Source organism: Peromyscus eremicus, chromosome 15 (genome assembly GCF_949786415.1).
Source record: "Peromyscus eremicus chromosome 15, PerEre_H2_v1, whole genome shotgun sequence".
Classification (NCBI taxonomy): domain Eukaryota; kingdom Metazoa; phylum Chordata; class Mammalia; order Rodentia; family Cricetidae; genus Peromyscus; species Peromyscus eremicus.
Window position 1 is genome coordinate 60,356,662 of NC_081431.1, and position 21,674 is coordinate 60,378,335.

Sequence of the window (21,674 nt, forward strand, 5' to 3'; positions counted from 1 at the left end):
GATGTAAACTGAGCAGTAGTACAGAAACTATACCTTGCTGCCTGGAATAAAGTATACACACCAGAGATTATACAGCTGGATAATTAACTGATCTACCATTAGCTGTAAGAGAAAAAAATGGAAGATGTCTAATGCTAACACCACCCCGTCCCTAGCCAATCATTGCGACACATGGTAATAAAAGCTCCCAATCCCACTGGGTAAGTGGGAAGGAAGAAAAGACCGTGCAGGTCTGACTGGTACTTTACCAGGCAGCAAAAGCACTCTCTGGGAAAAACAGAAAGATGAACAGTTCAAGGAAACAAGTTCTAAGTCATGTATCAGAAGACTAAGTCTGACATCTTCGGCAAGGTAGTGGAGGGCAGAATGTCCCCATTTTAAAAGAAGTAAACACAAATGCAATCATCACAGAACTGTGAAGCAATATAGAAAAAGACTCATGGGAAAACTCCTTTAAAGTAAAAATGGCTCAAAAAGGAAATGACTTATTTGTGCCCAAGAATATAAATTACTGTACAGAGGCACTGGAATAGAGAGGCAGCTCTTACCGTCATTCGGCACTCCTTGGAGTTCTATATTGGTCGTTTTAGGTTTCTTCTTTGGTGGCTGGGACCCATCTGCTGAAGACTGCCTCTTCTTCTCTGAACTAGCCCCTTCATCCATCAAGGAGGTTGGGACTGCATCCGGTGGGGGGCCATATGGATTCTCTTCAGGGTCTTCTACCTCAGGGGCAATGGGTAAATACAACAGAGCCTTTGAATCTTCCAGCTCTTCATCACTATTTGGAACAGGACCAGACAAGGGATTGGAAAAAAGAGGAGATAGTTGCTTAAACCACAAGCCCTTCAGCCTTTCCTCTAATGCCTCTGTTTAGTACACACAACAGTTACAGACCTAGACTTCAAGGAAGCTGAGATGAAGGAGAGGAACTGGGGAACAGGACAGTGGGCTCATAACCACAAACAGACTAGTTCATTACTGCAGTTTCTTTCTTTCTTTCTTTCTTTCTTTTTTTTTCTTTTTGTCCCCGAGACAGGGTTTCTCCATGTAGTCCTGGCTGTCCTGGAACTCACTCTGTAGACCAGGCTGAACTCAAACTCAAGAGATTCACCTTCTTCTGCCTCCAGAGTGCTGGGATTAAAGGTGAAGGCTACCATGCCTAGTTTTACTTCAGCTTCTTAAACTCTCCATCACATTTTGTTCAGCAAAGGACTGTGCGCTATTCCCACTACTAAGCAGCAAGTGAAGGGACAGCTGGGGGGACTGGGCAGTGCACAAGAGACAGGAACTATCGCAAGCCTTCCAAGGCACTCACCTGCTACAGAAGGCCGCAATGGGGTCCACGCTGGTGACATCTACTTCCTCATCCTCAGCAGCATCAGCCCCTGTAGGACGGAACATTGGAGAGGTTTGAAGAAATGGAAAACTGCTTTTTGCCTCAGAATAAAAGGTTCACAAAACATAATCCAAGACTGCCAAAACCGTCTACAATGCTCTGCATCCATGGAGGTATTCCTAAAACCCACGAGACACGTAAGTTACCCCAAACCCAAAAGGGAAGCAGTTTTCAAGCTGGAGAGACCTAACTTCAATCCTGATTCCCTAATTCTTAGTACCATGAAGTGGTCCAGGTGTCAGAGATCTGGCCATTAATCACAGTGCCACAGTAATCATATTCTCTCTCTCTCTCTCTCTCTCTCTCTCTCACACACACACACACACACACACACACACACACACACACACACACCCCTACTATGTACAAAGTTCTGTGCTAGAAATCACGAAGATAAATCAAATCTCAAGGTAGTGGCAATGCACACATGTATTCTCAGCACTGGGAAGGTTGATAGAGAGAGACTGGGAGTTTGTGCTACATAATGAGACTTTTGTCTCCAAACAGCAACAAAAAAGTCAATCTTTATTTTCAAGGAGTTCCTATTCAGAAATTTGGAAGTTGAGATTAAAAATAAGGACGACTAAGGTCATAACAATAAAAGACTGGGGTTCTTCTTACAGCTGGGCACTAAGTGCTTTGTATGAGTTATTCCATTTATCCTCTACAGTGCAAAGAAGTGGGTGCTACCTTTACTCCACTTTATAGAGATGAAGGATTCAAGCTGAAGCATTCTGCCCAAAGCTGTCTGGTATCAGAGCTCATGCTCTTGACCTTTCTCCAACTGACGAAGATGTAACAGAAAACACGACCCAAGCTGAGCCTGAGTGCATCTCTGTGCTTCGCAGGGTGCTGTATGCAAATCCTCATTTAATCATCTGTGACTCACCAGGAGACACAGATGAAATGTCAAGAGCTGCTCGAGCACTGGTGACGCCTATGAACCCTTAACTAGAGCAGAGATTACGACTCCTCGAGCACTGTGGTAACTACATATGCTTAAGAGAAAAAGACAGCAGATAAAGCACAAAAATACAGTTACAACACACAGTAAGAACATTAAGGAAACCATCGCTTTTTCCTTTTGGAAATACCGTCTGCAATCGAGAGGCATTACCTGTTTGCTCAGGCTCACTCTTATCCTCATCTTCAATATCAAACTCTGATTCTCTTTCCTCATATTCTACATTTTCATCCAACTCTTTGAAATCTGGTGCAAATGCACTCCAGTTTTCCTATGACAAGACAGACAAGTCACCACGTGAAAAATCAGTAACAATGTAAGTTCTGACAACTTATATTCAGCATGATACAGACTAAGCATTCTAAGATTCAGTTTGGGATAAGAAAATAAAATCTTAGCTATCTAAGTGTTTGCAATCTTGATGTATTTTCTATATAAACATTTTAAGTTATTAACTGCATTTCTTTTCTAAATAACTACGTCCTTTAATCTCTTTTAAGTGTACTTCACAAAGGTAGTTTAAAAGTGTTCACCGATATAAAATGAACTGAGCTGAAAATAAAAAAAAGCAAAATAATGTTCAAAGGTTGCAGAAAGTGTATATACATGGAAACAAAGTTGGAAACCCACTCAGGACTAAGAATGTCCCTCTGAAGTGAAGTGAAACTGAATATAATGAACTTACTTAATTAGGCTGCAAGGATCAGATGCAAAACAAAGCAATTAAAGTAGTATTTAGTTTACTGTGTATAAAGAGTTTTTGACAAAAAGAAATATTTAGTTTCAAAGCAAATCAACCAGAAAAATACTTACTACTTGGTTCTGGGCCCAAATGGACACCACTCCACTGGAAATAGAAGCTATGATGGGTCGGACTGGATGCCACTAAATTGTAACGCAAGAAAGAGAAGAACTGTCAGAACAGACTTAAGCCATTCTACAGTGTGTGAGCAACCAAAGCAATACACTGCTCTACTTACAGCCACATCCAGCAGGAGTTCTCCTCTGGTCCCATGCAAGATCTTCACCAGGTTGCCAATGCTCTTCTCCCAGATATACAGTGCATGCTGCCGGGCAGAGCCCGCCACTATGTATTCCCCATCCCCAGAGAAGCAACATTTTTTCCATGGGGTCCTAAAAGACAAAGAACATCCCCAAGAGAAACTGGAAAAGGAGCCCAGGGAAGGTCAGTTACATCCTCTCCTGGCAACACCACCTACCTATTCACCAAGTCCTGCAGTTTCTGCATAGGCTCAGGCTCTCCATCCCTTCCACACGTTAAAATCTCTCTGCCGTCATAAACTCTGATTATTCGATCTGCTGTGTTAATTAGAAAGCAACTACAGAAAGGAGAGAGATTATCGACCAGTCAGACGTCTGTCCCTGTTAACAATTTCTATCACTACTACTTAGACTAGCACCACAGACCAACTAGTTAGCTGGAGAGAAACTGAGAATGGCCAAGATTCGATGCTTATGTATCTTCTTATCACTCCAAACCAGTAAAGTGAATATATATGTGCTTTATCCTGTGTATCCCCAAACCTCATGTCAACATTGCCTGGACTTAACTGAGATCCCAAGACCTCTGAACCAAAGTCAGCCTGCTCAATTCACGAGTTCGTAATGTGTAATATTCAATAATTAAATACTGCACTTATCTAGCCAATGATCATTAATGAGTCAATAAGCTAAATGTGTGTTTTTTCAGTTATGTTTATTTATTTGGGGAGGGATGCACATGCCACAGCACACGTATGGAGGTCAGAAGACAACTTGAAGAATCAGTTCTCTCCCTCGACCACGTAGGCCCTGGGGATCCACTCAGATCCTCAGGTTTGGCAGCAAGCTTCTTTACCTGCTGAGCCAGTTCTCTGGCCTTAAATACTTTTAAATAGCTAACTTTTTATTGTAATGACAACAGATATTTGTTTAAAATATGTTTTTCATCATTTTCTTATAGTCTCTATTTACTCGACTACTTTTAATAGTAAATTTTTTTGAAATTATAATTACATCACTTTCCCAAACCTTCCCTTTCCTTCCTGGAACCCCTCCCATGCAACCCCCCCTCCCCCCCCCCCCGCCCCCCGTTCTCTCAAAGTCATGGCTTCTTTTCCTTTCTTTGTTTCTACATGACTTAATTATTCTGGACTCAAGAGCAATCCGAGTGCCTGAGCTATGGCTCAGTGGTAGAGTGTTTGCCTCGCACGCAGGCAACTCCAAGTTCAAAACCCAGATAGACCAAGCACTTTGAAGGGGAATGCATCCCAAACACTAAGAATGTTCCTAAAAAGAAGAGAAAAGAGTGCTACTGCTGACTGACATGCCATTTTCTTCTTGTTTCTGTCACTCCATCTACGTCTTACAAACTTCAGTGGATGTCTGGAATTAAATCAGTTAGCAGATTTTAAGTGCATGCTCAACTGCAATATGAATTCCATAACATTAGTTCAGGTTACGTGCTGGCTAGTTTTATGGCAACTTGACACAAAGAGTCATCTGAAAGGAGGGAGCCTCAATTGAGAAAATGCCTCCATAAGATCAGGCTGAAGGGCATTTTCTTAATTAGTGATTGATAGGGAGGGCCCAGCCCATTGTGGGTGGTGCCATCCCTGGAGTGGTAACACTGGGTTCTCCAAGAAAGCAGGCTGAGCAAGCCATGGAGAGCAAGCCAGTTTGCAGCACCGCTCCATGGCCTCTGCATCAGCGTGGCCTCCAGGTTCCTGCCCTGCTTGAGTACCTGCCCTCACTGCTTTTGATGATGAACTGTTATATGAAACTGTGGGTGAAATAAATCTTTTCCTCCCCGAGTTGCTTTTGGTCATGGTGTTTCATCACAAAGTAACCTTAATTAAGACAGGCTGACATATTTGGAACCGGGGATGTACCTCAGTTTTAGAGCACTTGTCTAGCATGAGGGAGGCCCTGGGGTTCTCTCCCTAGCACTGCTAAAAATAAATAAGTGAAATATTTAAATTTTTTACTCAGTGCTATGTGCCAGGCATTTTGATTCTAAGCAGCAACACTTAAACATCTTTTCTGTAAAAGAACTTGTAACCTTCCAACATCACAGATGTGACTACTGGTTCAATAAGGGAAATTGTATGAACCTAAGAACCAGACAATGAGAGATTCTAACATCTTTAATAAATTTTATAAATTACATACACTACAAATATTATTATTTACATTCCATTCACTTGAAAAAAAAAAAAACAAACTAAAGAAAATCAAAGACATCAATGGGTATGGTACTGCCATTCTGTAATCTCTGCACTCAGGAGGCTGAGGTGGGAAGACCACAAGATCTAGGCCAGCCTAAGCTACGTAGTGAGATTCTGTTACAAAAACCAATACAAAAACTCCATCCACGCAGGCAGACAGGGCCCACTCACCTCCCCTTCCGGGCAAACTCAATGGACTTAATGGCTGTGGTATTGCTTGTTCCCGTTGTGACTCGGAAGGAAGCAACAAGATCCTGAGAGTCTGTTTTCAGGACCAAGATCTGAAGTTTACAGAACAAAAATAAAAAAGTAAATATCCTGATGACTACTAGTAATTAGATCTGACTTGTTTTTAAATTGTGCAGAGACCTGGTAAAAATTCAAACACCTCTAGTCCTATATATTCAATCTTATTAACTGATACTATGTTTTACAGAGTCTTAACCATCTACTCTTGACATTATCCACACCAGCCAACAGGTGGAAACCACCCCAGAATCCTCAGACAGATAAACAGGTAAAATGTGGCATACACATACAATGATTAAACTTTGAAGATGAGGGAAATTCTGACACACAGTACAACAGTTACCTTGAGGACACAATGCTGTATGAGATATACTAGTTGTAAATAGGAAAATACAGTATTATTCCATTTCCACAAAGTGCTCACAGTGGAGATTCAGCAACAGGAAACAGAATGGCAGTGCCAGGGAATGGGGACAGCACTCGCTGACAGCCGTTCAGTTTGCAAGATAAAGCAGGTCTGCAGAGGATGGTGATGAGTCCCACCATGCTCTGAGTAACCGCTGAGCTCAACATTTTAAAATGTTGAAAAGGATAAAATCTGTGTGCATCTTCTTTATTTATTCCTTTTTGTGCTGGGGATTGAACCCAGGACCTCACCCTGGAGGCAAGCACTCTACAGCTGTTAATATATACCTTAACCACAATTTTTAAAAAACTGCTACTGGAAGAAAACACCTACAATGTACTACCCCCCAAAAGTCTACACTTCCAAACATCTCAAAGGATAAGTTTAACAAGAAGAAAAAAAGAAAATTGATAGTCTCAGTACTATCCTCAGTACTGGCCTGAACTATACCATGTTTCTCTGTGTGAATGTGCACACATGTGCATGTTTATACTGGGTTTCATACAACTAGATATTAAGGCATTTTCATCAGCATGTTCTAGTTAATGACTTTTAAATATTATTCTCTTCATTACCACTACCAGTCAAGAACTTTCTGTCCTTTCCTGGCTTTTTTCTGGCACTGGGGATTAACCCTACAGCCTCTTGTGTACATGGCAAGCACTCACAGCTAAGTTATAGCCCAGCTTTTTCTTTTCTTTTCTTTCTCTTAGTGTCTTGAGATAAGCCTTGCTGTGTAGTCCAAAACTAGCCTGGATCTCACTATTTAATTCAGACTGTTCTCGAACGTGAAGTGATCCTCCTATCTCTTCTTTCCAAGTGCTGGAAGAATTACAAAGTAAGCTACCACACTGTCTCCATCCTTATCTAAATCACATAATCTACTCTAATTCAAAGTTTAGAAATTATATTAATAGGCATGAAAGAAAACTTAGCTACATTATCAGTTCAGAGATTATTCCCAGGATAAAAGAAACCTAAAGTAGAAGGAAGTATGAGCCAAGGCAGATAGATGCCCAGCCTTTTTCCGCTAACCTCAGAGCTTACCTTGCCTTTTGCATTTCCTGTATAAATATATTCCCCTCGCCTATCAAAAGAAGCCACCACGTTCAAATCGGAGTCGTCGTCTACCGGCAGAACAACATGTTTGGAATCTGAAAGGGTCAACATGACAGGAGCAGATTTCATGGGACACACGAGAACCTTGTTCCTGTTTAAAAATATGAACACATGTTGGCTATTGCTTTGGTATCAGCAGATTGAGTCCCTGTCCTTTTCCCCTGATCCCTGCCCACTTCCTTCACTGGCTCTCCCAGCTCCAGCAAATGTGAAATGGTAAAATCATATGAAGTCTACACTCCTAATAAACAGACTAAAAGAATGACAGCCTATCTTGACAAATAAAATGTGATCATTAAAAATATTTAGTAAACCAGTAAGATACTAAATAAAGTACAAACAAAATACTGATTTTTAATTATGTTAACAGATATATGTGTATGTGAATCAAATATGGCCTGGGCTTGAGGCACATATAATGAGCATCATACTTACAGAGAAAGAGACTATGAGAGATCCCCAAGAAATGAAAAGCTGTGTCTGAGCAATGGAATACTAGGCAACTTTTCCTTAAACGTAGTCTTAATATTAAATTGTTTCCTCATACTAAAGAGTCAAGGCCAGGGCCCACTCATTACATTATTCCCACCTTTGGTCATTTCCAAAGTCTTAATATTGATCAGTTACAATCTCCTTACAAAATATTCAGTAGAACCAACCTAGACAGAAAAATTATTTTATATAGGTTTGAAAAGGTGTTGTGTTTGCCTCTTAAAAAGTTGTCAGAGCCCAGAGCTAATCCACTCAGAATGAGATCCCACCCTAGGAAAGGAATATCTTAAACATACTGATCTCGAGGATGATATTGGACTTTTAAGATGGGTGAAGGGAATCGAAACCTCTGGTCGCAATCGCCTGAAAGAACATCCCACTGTGACACTATGTTATCTGTAGAAGCACTCACGAGCTTATGACCATCTCGACTCCAACTAGGGGAAAAAACAGAGGTGAACTTAGCACATGGTATAAGGTAAAGTATATATACCACTATTATGGATAAAATGTTGACCTAATTGCACAGGTCAACATTTTTAAAAGTACAGCCAAATTTGTAACAAACCTTCTCATTATATACCCAGGCTGACCTTGAACTCACAATCCTCCTGTCTCTATTTCCCAAGTGCTGAGATTATAGGTATGTGCCACCATGCCTGGCTCTTGTACTATCTTTAAATATATAGTAATGGTACTATTTCAAAATAACACTATGGTCAGCACCCAAAATAACAGACTTGAGCGTCTTAGTTAAATTCCCAAATCAGTCGACCTTTAAGACCCTGAAACATAAAAAGGGGTTTCAGGGATGAAGACCATCTGAATTTCCTATAGCCCTCCATCATAGCATCTGTTGTCTGAATTTCTAAAGGTCTTATATAATAAAAACCCGGAGCCAGGTACTGGGGTGAATGCTGAAAGATCAGAGAGACAAAGGAACAAGCCACTGCCAAGTCTCACCTCTAGGACTCCTCAGCCTGAAAAGGCTTCAGTTCCTGTCTCCTCACACCTTATATACCTTTCTCCACCCAGCCATCACTTCCTTCTTAGTGCTGGGACTAAAGGCTGTGTCCTTCCCAAGCAAAGGCATGAGATCTCAAGCGCTGGGATTAAAGGTGTGTGCCACCACTGCCTGGCCTCAATGTTTAATCTAGTGGCTGTCTTTGTCCTTTGTCCTCTGATCCTCAAGCAAGCTTTATTTGATACACAATATATCACTACAAGCACCAACAAAAGAGACAAATATGCTACCTCAAAATAATTAAAGTATCTGCAATCCTAACACTCAGGAGGTGGGGGAAGGGGATCATGAGTTCAAGGACAGCCTGGGCTACAGACCAAAACTGTTTCAAAAGCAAAAACAATAAAAATTAAGAAACGAGCTGGGTGGTGGTAACAAGCCTTTAATGCCAGCACTTGGGAGGCAGAGGCAGGTGGATCTCTGTGAGTTTGAGGCCAGTCTGGGCTATAGAGTGAGTTCCAAGAAAGGCTCCAAAGCTACACAGAGAAACCCTGTCTCAATAAACAAAACAAAACAAACAAACAAAAAAAAAAAAACAAAAAAAAATAAATGAATAGTCATTTCTTTTTCAAGACAAGGTTTCTCTGTGTAGCCTTGCACTTTTCCTGGAACTTACTTGGTAGTCCAGGCTGGCCTCGAACTCAGAGAGATCCGCCTGGCTCTGCCTCCCGAGTGCTGGGATTAAAGGCATGCGCCACCACCGGAATAGTCATTTCTTAAATGCAGGTATACAGACATTCTGTTAAACAAAGACTGAAAGGTAGACTGACTAGTTAGAGACAGCAGAGCCCAGAGGATGACTCAAGACTGAATTCCCTAGATCTGCCTCACACATCCTGGACTGGGCGAAGAAGTCAACAACTGGGTAATGCCAATAGTTACGCACAATCCTCCTCTTCTTTCCCCACCCAAGACAAGCCCCAGAGAAAACCCTGCAAACCCTCTGTCCTCACCAGCAAGGTCCAGACAGACAGACTTCTACCCTGACTCACTCTTGATAAGTTGTCTGTGCCTCATCACGGGTGCTGGTGCTGTCACACGGCTGAGTGCACACAGCTTTAGTGAGATCTCCCCACCACAGTGCCTGTGGAGGCCAAACAGGGCCTTCTGTCCTTCCCAAACAAGATGACGTCAGCAGAGACCCATGGAGTCTCTACTTTCAACCCTACCAGCAGCCTCTGCAAAGGTGTAAAGAAAAAACCCAAGGGAACTCGCGAACTGAGAATATAATAACAAAGTAAAAATTCAGTAGAGGATTCCAGCAGTCAATGGAGCAGAGGAATGATAAGAAACAGTAAGCTGGAAGAGTAAAAGCTACTAAACATGGATAATAGATTTAAACAATTTAAGTGGGTAGGAGGAACATAGCCTCAGGGATCAGACAGACAACAACAAATAATTTAATAGCCATTGACTATCCACGTCATCAGAGTCCTACAAGAACAGAGTGTGGCTTTAAAGTACATGAAGAAACAACAGCTACATTTCTCCAAATATACCAAAAAACCAAAACCCTCCCGACTAAAACAGGTGACCGAAATCAAACAATATAAGCCAAAGGAACCATCCAGGAGCTGGGGATGAGCTTAGTTGGTGGAGATCTTGCTTAGAACTCCTAGTACTGCACAAACCAGGCACAGGAACACACACTGTAATCTCAGCATTTGGGAGAGAAGAGGAGGATTCGAAGTTCAAGGTCATCCATGACTAATTTAAGATCAGCCTAAGCACACAAGGCCATAACAGCAGGCATGAGAACCCTCTTTTGAGTTGTTGGTTAGGGCTGCCCAAAAGACTCCCATCAAGGGACTTTCTCCCTGCAACAGATGGAGACCATTACAGAAAGCCACAACCAATCAAATGCAGAGTAGTGGAGCCCAGTCCTGACTGATTCATCTACAACACAACTCCTACACCTAAGGTTGGAGGGAGCATTGTGGAAGACGGGGTAGGAAGAGTGTAAGAACCAGAGGAACAGGAAGTGTGCTGTGAGATTGTGTCTCCTAGGAATGTCAGAAGCTACACCCATAGAGTTTCACCAATATAACTACAACATGGATGGGTAAAAGCTCACAGGCCTCAACCTAGACAGTGAACTACAGGCAACCAAGGAAGGCTAAGAACAAAAATCTTCCTCAGGAAAAAGCACAACAAATGGTTATCAAATACCAAATGGTTAGCCCAGAAAACATACATTCAAATAACATTATATGGATTGAGTAGGCTGTATTTATATATTTAGGAATATATACATGTACACACACACACACACACACACACACACACACACACACACACACACACACACACACCACCCCAAAAATTAAGAAAAAGAGGCCATGAATTTTAAAGAGAGCAAGGGATAGGGTACATGGGAGGGTCTGAAGGGAGGAACAGGAAGGAGTAAATGATGTAACTATAACATCAAAAAAAATTAATAAGATTAAAAATAAAAAATTCCAGAATACAAACATGTTGAATGCAGAAATATCCTCAATCTTAAATCTTAAAAGTGGTACTAGGAAAATGGAACCCCATCTACAGAAAAATAGGAACATAAGGATAACAGTTTCTCATAAAAACTACAGAGGTCAGGAGTCAGGCATGGTGGCACACCCCTTCAATCCCAGCACTCCTAAGGCAGAGACAGGAGGATCTCTCTGAGTGGAAAACCATTCTGGTATACATAGAGAAGGGAAGCCTGGGCTATGGAGAGAGACCCTGTCTCACAAAACAACAACAAAGAGGCTAAACCAAGTTCTCTAAATGGAAAGAAAAAGAGAAAATGGAATCTTAGGACACTATAGGTTTGTCTTGTGCCAGTTACAATGTATGCAGAGGAAATGTATAAGACAATTACATTTACACACCGGAGGCAGCAAGGGAAAGAAGGCCAGGGCTCTATACTTTATCTGAACTGCTGCCAAGTCAGCCCTGGGGTATTTTAGACTGTGGTTAATCAGGTGTGTAACACTGTATCTAGTGGTTACTAGATTAGAAGGTACACAAAGAACACTGTAAATCAATCAATACAAACCCCTAAATTTGTTCAAGTAACCCACAGAAGGCAGTCATCAGAGACAAGGAAATATATAAGGAGCACAAAGGAAAAACCAACTGTGGAATGAAAAGTGCTTGTTACTGGAGAACTCAGCAGCCAACACAAGAAGAGGAGAAGCTCACAATCAGACCTCTGCTCACACCTAGACGTGACTTAACTTTCTAGCTGTGTGGTCTTAGGGAAGTGTACGGTTTTTCTGGGCTTCAATTCCTCATCTATGATAAGAAGGATAAAGTCTTTCCTTATAGAGGACTACTGAGACAATTAGAGCTAATATATATAAAGTTTGTAATCCAATGCCTGGCATGTAAGGAGTGTTCAGAAAATATTCAGTCATTTGTATGAGAGATGAGGTAAATATATTCCTAGACTCTGGATGGCAGAAATAAGCTAAGGATTTAACTATGAGGGACTAAGGTCAAGTCTGCATACAAAGACTGGGGTTACCTTTCCTACCAGGTCTATAATAACTGCAATTAACCCTGGGCCTCCATACACATATGTACAGGTATGTTTGCATGTATATGGCCTCGTGTATGCACACACACACACACACACACACACACACACACACACACTCAAACACACGAGGCTATACACATGCAAACATAACTATACACAAGCACATTTTAAAATAAGGAAAAAGAAATCATGGGCCTGAGGTATTTATATAACTCTGTAGTAAAGTACCTAGAATGTATAAGTTTCTGGGCTCAATCTCCAATACCACAAAAAAAAGAAAGTAAATAAAATAAAAATTCCTTACCACAAAGAACAGACTGGATGGATGTGTGCACTAATTATTTTAGCAATGCCTCTTGTCAAGAAGTCCCAAATAACAATTCGGCCATCGTTACAGCCAACTGCAAGCAGTGTGCCCCACCTGTTAAAGGTGCACGTCAGGGCCATGCTAATGCAATCCAAAGTTCCATCCGCTTCCTAGAAGACAAATGCGGAAGTATACACAAGGGCTCTCGTCATGAAAGACAATGCACACAGAAATATCTCTGCAAGTGTTCTTACACCTTTAAAATTGGTTAAAATAAACAAATAATTATAAAAGCTAACCAAAACCTTTTGGAAACAGTGATGATCAATCTCTTACACAAACTTTCTGGAGGTCAACGGACAAAGTGTTATAGAGGTAACTACAAGAGTTCTTTGATTACAGGAAAATGGGTTTTTTGGGTTTTTTTTGTTTTTGATTTTTTGAGACAGGGTTTCTCTGTGTAGCTTTGTGCTTGTCCTGGATCTCGCTCTGTAGACCAGGCTGGCCTCGAACTCACAGAGGTCCGCCTGCCTCTGCCTCCCGAGTGCTGGGATTAACGCTGTGCACCACCACCGCCCGGCTGATTATAGGAAAATGTAAAAACTATGAAGCAGCCTGTGTGACTGACATTAAGAAAATTACATTATTTTACAACAATGTCGAGCTTTAACAAATAACCACAATGAAGCACAGGAAATGTTACAAATGCACAATTACACATGGTGATCATTATTACTATGTAAATACATTCATCAAAACTTATAAAGCACACACAAAAAAGTTCCTGTATAAATGATGAAAGTATTTGTTTAAAAAGCCCTTCCATTAAAGTTGTGAATATTTTTTCCTTTTAAAGAAAAATGAATTCTGCCAGGCAGTGGTGGCACACACCTTTAATACCAGTATTCGGGAGGCAGAGGCAGGTGGATCACTGAGTTCAATGACAGTCTGGCCTATAGAGTAAGGTCCAGGACAGTCAGAGCTACACAGTGAAACCTTGTCTCAAACCAACAAACAAACAAAAGAGAATCTTAAGATTTAAAAAATTACTTGGAGATTTCCAGCCAAAATTGCATGTTACCTGTTGTTCCAAGTTAAACAGCTCATTCTACCACAGCAATATATGGATGTGTGTGTGTCACATTTAGTTATTTGTCATTAAACAAATAAAAGGCAGTTACCATTTTCCACACATTCCGACAAAACTAAACTTACCTCTGGATAGTTCTGCCCAAAGGACTCTGCAACAAGGCAAAGAAAGAAAGTGGATGAAATATAAGGCACACTCAAGGGCCCACACGGCCCACGAACAGCACACAGCTCACTGGCCTGTTCAGGCACCCATGAGCTCACACTACTCATCCCCACAGGCAGATGGCATATGCTTTTTTAAACTCCTGTCATCATCTCATAAGCATACAGGAAAGTATCCCAAGGCTGTGATATCTTAACCAAGTGAGTACAGAGCAGATGTGAATCCAACCACCTTCTATATGGGCAAACACTAAAGAGACTTGTCAAGATGCACTGGCCTTTCCTCTCACTCGTGTTTGTTTGTTTTCAAAAGCCCCAGGAAGTGGAGAGCCAGGGATCCTAACTGTGAGCTGTAACACTCGGGACAGATGAACAGTCCAAAGTGCCACCTGGTGCAGTTTGGAGGTGTACTGAGGGGGCAGACAGACTATAGACAGAGGAGAGAGTCTGAAGAGCTAAAGGCAGGAGCTGAGACCGTGAAGAAGACAAGCCTTAGAGGCTAGAGTCAGGAGAGCCAGCACGGGCACAGCCCAGGGCCCTGAGACGCAGAGCCCAGGAGCTGCTGTGTGCTGGTGCGCCGGTGAGCTGAGCCCAGAGCCATAGCTTCCGCTTCGGCACCTGAGCAACAAGCCTCTGGCTCGGAAATCTGGAGCCATAAGCCTTTAGTTCTCCAGCATTCGAACATAAAACTGTGAGACTGGAACAGTCGTGAGCCACCAGAATGCAGGGTCGCCAACTGTCCTCACTGCCTATCAGGATTCCTGTCTTACAAAACCAAAGGACCCCCAGCCAGCTGCTTGTAACGCATTCAATTATGAAAGAAGGGAATGAAAGCAAATGCTGAAATGTATCCAGGAAAGTGTGCTGAAAAACTGTGTTTCAAGTTACTGAAGTAGAACATGTGTCACCTAGAAAAGCGCATCTGGGGCTGGAGAAGTGGCTCCGTGGCTAAAGGGCTTGCTGGCCGCACTGAACACTAGAGTTTGTATCCACAGCACCCACCACCCACGGGGAGGGGGAGCCAGGGCTGGCAGGATGGCTCCTGGGGGAGTAAAAGCACTTGCCAAGCAAGCCTGGTGACCAAGTTCAGTCACCGGAACCCACAGGAGAAGGGAAAAACCACCTCCTGCAAGTTCCCTCTGATTTCCACAAGAGCACCATGGCATGCACGCATGCGTGCGTGCGCGCGTGCGCGCGCGCACACACACACACACACACACATACACACACACACACACGAAATGTGTAATCAAAAGATAACAGCCTTAAACCCACTTGGCAAAGTAAAAACGTATGTATGTTCATATAGACATTTGCTCAACGTTTTTCAAATAAAATACTACACATATTACAAGGTGACCCGCTCCTCTCATTGGGAAAGCCAGGGTTTCTTTCCCAATCAATAGACTATACTCACATGGTTGAGAAGTAAACAAAAGTGCAAACTCATTCAAACATTAAAAACAAAAATCAGGGTCAGAAGGATGGCTCAGCAGGTAAAGGCGCTGAGAGCCAACCCTGCAGCCCTGAGTTCGATCCCTAGGACCCATAAGATAAGAGGAGAACCAGCCCCCACAGGCTGTTCTTTGACCACCCCATGCACCCACACATACACACACACCCACACATACACACACACCCACACACACGCCCCCCCCACACACATGTGTTTTTTAATGTAAAGTTTTAAAAATAATTTGGCTAGAGGTGGGATTTCAGAGCCTCAAAACCATGTAAAGGGTAAAGGTGAGTGTACAGAGGAACAGGACAGGCAGATGCCCTGGAGCTCACTGGTCAGACACATTAGTCAATCAGAGACCTCTGAGTTCAGTGGCAGACCCCATCTGAAAACAGGAAGAGGAAGAAACCCAACATCAGTCTCTGGCGTCAACACATACAAGCAAACATGTGCACCTGTACAAAATGCAAGCACACAGACAGGTGCACATACCATATATACGAGGAAGTAAGCTATATGTGGGGTTCAAACCAGTGTGGGCTACTACAAATCCCACATTCTACCTTAGTCAGTCCTCTAACTCACTACTAAATAGGCATTTCCACACTCGATATTATAGATGAAGGGTAAGTCCCACAGTTAAAAACCGGCAAGATCCCGACTGACCCAGAAACAATGCTTGTGCCTACAACCTAAGTCCTAGAATCTTGCCTGAATTTGCCCATTAGTTTACTACTCTGTGATTTACAAAACACACCTGCCTTTTCCTGAACGTCAAAATGTACCCCAACTCCTTTTCAGCATAGCTAACGTTCCATTTTCCTCAAATCCTCAAGAATAATCAACAGTGATGTCATTCACAAGCTCTTTTCCAGGCAAAAGTGCAATGTGAGCTAAGAGATCTACCTAGAATCATTACCTAATCAGAACTTTCTTGGCAACAACCATTATTCATTTTATTCTGTTCCAAAACATCATCCACTTACAAGAGAACCAAAAAAAAAAAAAAGTAAGAACTGAATCATCCAATAAACCTTTGCCTATAAAATTCATAGTGGCCACGCATGAGGTTTATCAGTTCTGAAAGATTAACTGTTGTTCCTACCAGCCCTCAAGATTTCTTTGTTCTCCATGTTTCATAAAACATTGAAACCCTTTCTTGTCCCCTTATTCTTGCAATCTTGGCTTCAGTTACAATAGCTTTCCTACCTCTGTTCTTAAGAGCCTGTGTGCTCCCGTCACATACACACCTTTGCCTGTGGACTCTTCAGTTACAATAGCTTTCCTACCTGTTCTTAAGAGCCTGTGTGCTCCCCTCACATACACACCTTTGCCTGTGGACTCTTCAGTTACAATAGCTTTCCTACCTGTTCTTAAGAGCCTGTGTGCTCCCGTCACATACACACCTTTGCCTGTGGATTCTCTCTGAACCTGCTCTTTTGGAATCTGAATTCAGTTAGCTTTTAGTGCAAGCTCATCAGCTTCTTTGAGCACCTCCTCAGATCTTCCTTCCGCGGTGGGATCCTTGCTTCAATGGCTTCTCCGGCCTTCCCCTCAACCCCATCATATGGGATAATGTCTGCATCTCTCTCAAGATGTGGCTGTCATGAGCTTTTCTCAATGGTTCTGTTTGTTTTCTAACTGCCAACAAATTCCTCCCTTTCAGAACAGTTTGAGACCATAACAGTTTGAGACCATAGTAGCAACCCATTCTGCTGCCTTTAAAAGGTGATGGCTCTGTCAGTGTCTCCTTCAGAGAAATTCAATTGATAGGTGTCTAGGCAAGGGATACTACCCTCCCTACCTTTAGTCTAACATGACCATTCCTGCTACATTGCCTTGGGCCTGGTCTTGCCTCCCTTGATCAATCTTTCAAATAACTTGCAGGTCTAACTTCTTCCACCTATAACTATCCAACAGCACTCACTCACTTAAAATCCTTCTTAGATAGACAAAATTAACAAAACCCTTGTTTTTAATGTATATGAGCACTCTATCTGCATGTAAGCCTTTATGCTGGAAGAGGGCATCAGACCACACTATAGACGGTTGTGAGCCACCATGTGGAATGCTTGGAATTGAACTCAGGACCTCTGGAAGAGCAGCCAGTGCTCTTACCCACTGAGCCATCTCTCTAGCCCATGAACAAAACTCTTGAAGTATAATTTTGAAAAGCAATCTCAACTTGGCCCTAGCCGGTCCTTTTCATTGTCTTTTGTCTGTACACGATCAGCACCTGTGCCAGAATTTAAACTAACCATGCCTGAGTACCAGCTGCAGAATACACCGTTTCCTGCACACGCACACTCATGCATACCTAGGAATGTTTGCTTCTATAGTTTCCTCCACTGGAAGGTAACCCCACAGAAAGCTCCTGCTCCAGTTTTTTGTTGGTTGGTTGGTTTGGCATCTCCATCTAAGTATTTGCAGCTGAGAAGTACCTCTGTAAAACTTCCCCAAATTTTACATCAATCCCACCAACAGTGCAGAACTAGCTGCTTTCATATGGATCCCCACTGAACTAAGATACTCTAAGTCTGTACTATACAGAGTTACTTGTTTCTCTTCTCCTGGCTGTGTTTTTATCCAGGACAAAAGCAGCATCTTACTCTGTTTTCAGTTGGTATAATTCGACCCACCCCAAAAATGAATAACTCATCATAGCCCATTAAAACAAGTTTTTAATCAATTAGAAATATCAGAGGATAATGAACAAAAGGATTAAGTATAATTTCTTTCTTTCTTTCTTTTTTTTTGGGGGGGGGGGTTTCGAGACAGGGTTTCTCTGTGTAGTTTTGGAGCCTGTCCTGGATCTCGCTCTGTAGACCAGGCTGGCCTCAAACTCACAGAGATCCGCCTGGCTCTGTCTCCCAAGTGCTGGGATTAAAGGCTTGCGCCACCACTGCCCAGCTAATTTCAAAAAATTCTAGGGCCTGAGAGATGGCTCAGTGATTAAAAGCACTTGCTGCAAAGCATAAGACCTAGTGCTCAGATCCTGTAAGTCTAGCACAGTCCTGCACATGCTTGTAACTCCAGCACTGAGGAGGGCAGAGACAGGAAAGGGTTTGCTGGTTACCAGTGCAGCTGAAAAACATGAGCTCCAGGTTGATAGAAAAGCCTGTGCCTCAAAGGAAAAGGGCAAAGAATGACAAAGGAAGTTTCACGCCTCCTCTGTATAAACGATTTCTCTGGCCAGAGTGCACAAACTTACCCACACACATATGCACTCACACAAATATAGACATACATCACACAGACACACCCATGACAAAAATATTCTAATGACACATGTACATACATACGGGTTGTGATAGTTTATTTCTTGGACCAGTGAGATGGCTAAGGACACCTGCTGCCAAGTCTAAGGACTTGAGTTAGATCTCCAGAACTTCCCACAGTGTAAAAGGAGAGAAATGACTACCCAAAGTTGTCCTCTGATCTGTATGTGAGTTGCTGCATGCACCCCGCCCCCGACACACACACACAAATCTATACACACTAAGTAGATTTTAAAATTAATTTTTAAAAACAAAGTATTTCTTAATATGAGTTATAGGAAAAAATGAGTTTGAAAAACTATCTTGGACTGGTGATGTAGCATTTGCATGCGTGCATATACCCTGAGATGAAAGAGAGGCTGTCTTAGTAATTATGCATCTCCAACGTAGACACAGCAACATCTCAAAAAGTGGTCAGTCACAGAAGTAGAATTTGTATCCTGTCTGGGTAGCACCTGAGTGGCCACATTCCCCAACCTATTATCCTTCCTTCGTTTCCTTTATCTGCCCAGATGTCCTTTGTTGTGTTTCCACAACCAAAGCACTTCTGTCCCTTTTTCCTGCTTGTATACAACCATTAACCTTCTCACTTTCAAACTCAGTCACTTCTACAGAGACTTCTACCTTTTGGAGACCCAGACTGCTTTTTAATTGTTGGATATGCTAAATATTCCTAAGTCTCCCCCTTATGAGCCTTCTGTATCATTCAAAAGAACTTTCCCTGTGACTCTGTTAACTCTTTCAAAGGACTATTGTAACATCTTTCCTCTTATAAATAAAGATCATCTCTTGGTATCTACTTCTCTCACACCTTCCTAAAAAAAATCACTGATTCTATCTTCATCTTAGATTGTTAAGAGGTGCAAGTTGCCCAGGGATGAAATGGAACAGCCTTTTCTCAGTTTTCAGCCCCAACTGCTCTGCAATTAGTGTCTATAGGAAGGAACTACTCACCTGGATCCTCTTCTAGCTGATGCACATAGGGAAATATATGGAAGGTACCTGAAAATGTGCCTAGTTCATGGAAGCACTCACTGCATATATAATTTATAATCATTTGCTCATCCCTTCTCCTCCAAATATAAGTAACCAACCAAAGGTCTTGTCCCTGGCAATTTTCTTTTCTGTCCCTCTCATCTTTTCCCTTCCACTTCTTCACAGGGTTTCAATGAGTCAAAAGGAGTGGTGATCAGAAGTCAACACTTGTCTCCCAAGCTCAGTCTACATTCAACATATCCAAGATACCTTTCAAATGTCCTTACATCTTATCAATAGCATCGTTATTTTTAGTTCATCTTCTCAAAACCACTACACTCAAATTCTGCCAACATTGCCTCCTCAATTTTTTTTTCTTTCCATGTCCTAGCTCACACATTCCTTATCACTCACCCATTGTAGCCCTCCAACTTGGTTTTCTATTTTCAACTATACATTACTGTCAGATAAACTTTACAGATCAGTGCTCCAACTGAGTTGTCAATGGATCTGCCCTACCTTCCTTAAAAAGCCAACTGTCCAACCTGTTGTCCATAAATAAATAGCACCAATCTAAACTCTTGGTCATCTCTTAATCACAATATACACATTTTGCCCAAGCAGAAAAATTCTCTCACAGGGGATGCTGGAGAAATGATTCAGAGGTTAAGAGCACTTGTTGCTCTTCCAAAGATCCCAGGTTTGATTCCCAGCACCCACATGGTAGCTCACAACTATCTTTAATTCCAGTTCCAGGGGCTCTGGCACTCTCTTCTGGCTTCTGTGGGCACCAGGCACCCCACTGGTGCACAGACATACACATAGACAAAACACCCAGACACATTTAAAAAAACAAACAACAACAAAAACCAACTCTCACTAATGTCTTATTTCAGACACATCTTCCAAACATTTTCATACTTAGTCTGTATTATAACCACATGCATGTATGCATTCTCCAATAAGCTACTTGAATACAAGGAACACTTTTAAAATAATCTTTGTAACCCTCTGTCCCTTCTCAGAAAAAAAATACAACTATTAAAGGCAGCCAACTCATGTAGAAGCTCCTGAAAACAGATGTCACCAGGCTGCCATGCCAAAACTACATCATAGAAGGCCACAAGAAAATACCAATGTGGATAAGGGGTTGGGAATCAATGATTTAAAGACATAGTGAGAATAAAACAACTGCTTGTGTAGTTCACACTTCGGTGATCTACACCTCCTTACGGTTGAGGACCTTAAACTGGAAGTCAAGATAACCAGATTCCAAGTACCAACTACATCACTTAGTGCCCAGTCACAACACTCTTATCCTTTTCCTGAGATCTGGTTAAATAACACATTTCTAGAAAGAGTTACTCTATCTAGATATCCGATCCCCTGACAACTCTTCACAATTTTACCCTAGGTCACTTTGCCTTAGATTGCATTTCCAAAACTCTGGTCCTGCCTGCTCTGTTATTTCAGGACCTGAGATCCTCGAAATCACAGCTCAGTCCAAAAGTGCCCCTATGACTCCACAACTGATCTGAAAGTGGACTCGGAAAGGTAATGCACTCTTCTCTGACAGAAGCTGGTCTTTCTCCTGTTGCTGCAACTCCACATCATGAGCATTCAAAGAATCATCTAGAGCGTCCCTAAGGTTGCAGCCTGCGTTCCCTCCCGCCCGGGTTCCCTCCTTTCCAGTACCAAAGGGTTAGCTAATACGCAGCCACAGCCCTCCTCACCCAGCAACTCGAGGTTCATCCCTGCGGACGCTGGCCGCCTGGTCTCCGCACCGGCAACAGTTCCTTCTCCCCCACCCGCTCAGAAGCCCCGCGTCTAAGTGGGGGGCGCCGCGAAGAGCCTGGCGCAAGCTCCGGAGACTTTCGGATTTAGAAGGCCCCGCGGCTTCCGCTTTCCTCCCCCGCCTTCCTTGTTCGTTTTACGTAGCTGTCCACATTTATCCCTAATTTTAAAAAAAGATTAAACGCTTTTGGAATCAACCAATTACAA

The 21,674-nt window shown here is 42.3% G+C and overlaps 1 protein-coding gene and 1 long non-coding RNA gene across 3 annotated transcripts in view; one reads left to right on the forward strand and one right to left on the reverse strand.

Moving 5' to 3' along the window:
• The window catches only part of Rbbp5 (RB binding protein 5, histone lysine methyltransferase complex subunit), a 28,996-nt gene extending 7,421 nt beyond the window's left edge, over window positions 1–21,575 (reverse strand). For both annotated transcript variants that reach the window (XM_059281143.1, XM_059281142.1), the window contains exons 1-12: window positions 21,407–21,575; window positions 13,923–13,948; window positions 12,705–12,877; window positions 8,150–8,290; window positions 7,290–7,452; window positions 5,759–5,868; window positions 3,581–3,700; window positions 3,341–3,494; window positions 3,174–3,245; window positions 2,514–2,631; window positions 1,316–1,385; window positions 549–778 (exon numbers count right to left, since the gene is read on the reverse strand). In XM_059281143.1, the coding sequence (XP_059137126.1) occupies window positions 549–778; window positions 1,316–1,385; window positions 2,514–2,631; window positions 3,174–3,245; window positions 3,341–3,494; window positions 3,581–3,700; window positions 5,759–5,868; window positions 7,290–7,452; window positions 8,150–8,290; window positions 12,705–12,877; window positions 13,923–13,948; window positions 21,407–21,425 (1,396 nt within the window). In that variant the 5' untranslated portion in view covers window positions 21,426–21,575. The remainder of the gene's footprint in view (window positions 1–548; window positions 779–1,315; window positions 1,386–2,513; window positions 2,632–3,173; window positions 3,246–3,340; window positions 3,495–3,580; window positions 3,701–5,758; window positions 5,869–7,289; window positions 7,453–8,149; window positions 8,291–12,704; window positions 12,878–13,922; window positions 13,949–21,406) is intronic.
• Window positions 1,015–4,029, forward strand: LOC131925790 (uncharacterized). Its single transcript, XR_009383339.1, has 2 exons — window positions 1,015–1,533; window positions 2,067–4,029. It is a non-coding gene; the product is annotated as an uncharacterized LOC131925790 (long non-coding RNA).
• Window positions 21,576–21,674: the final 99 nt, after the last annotated feature.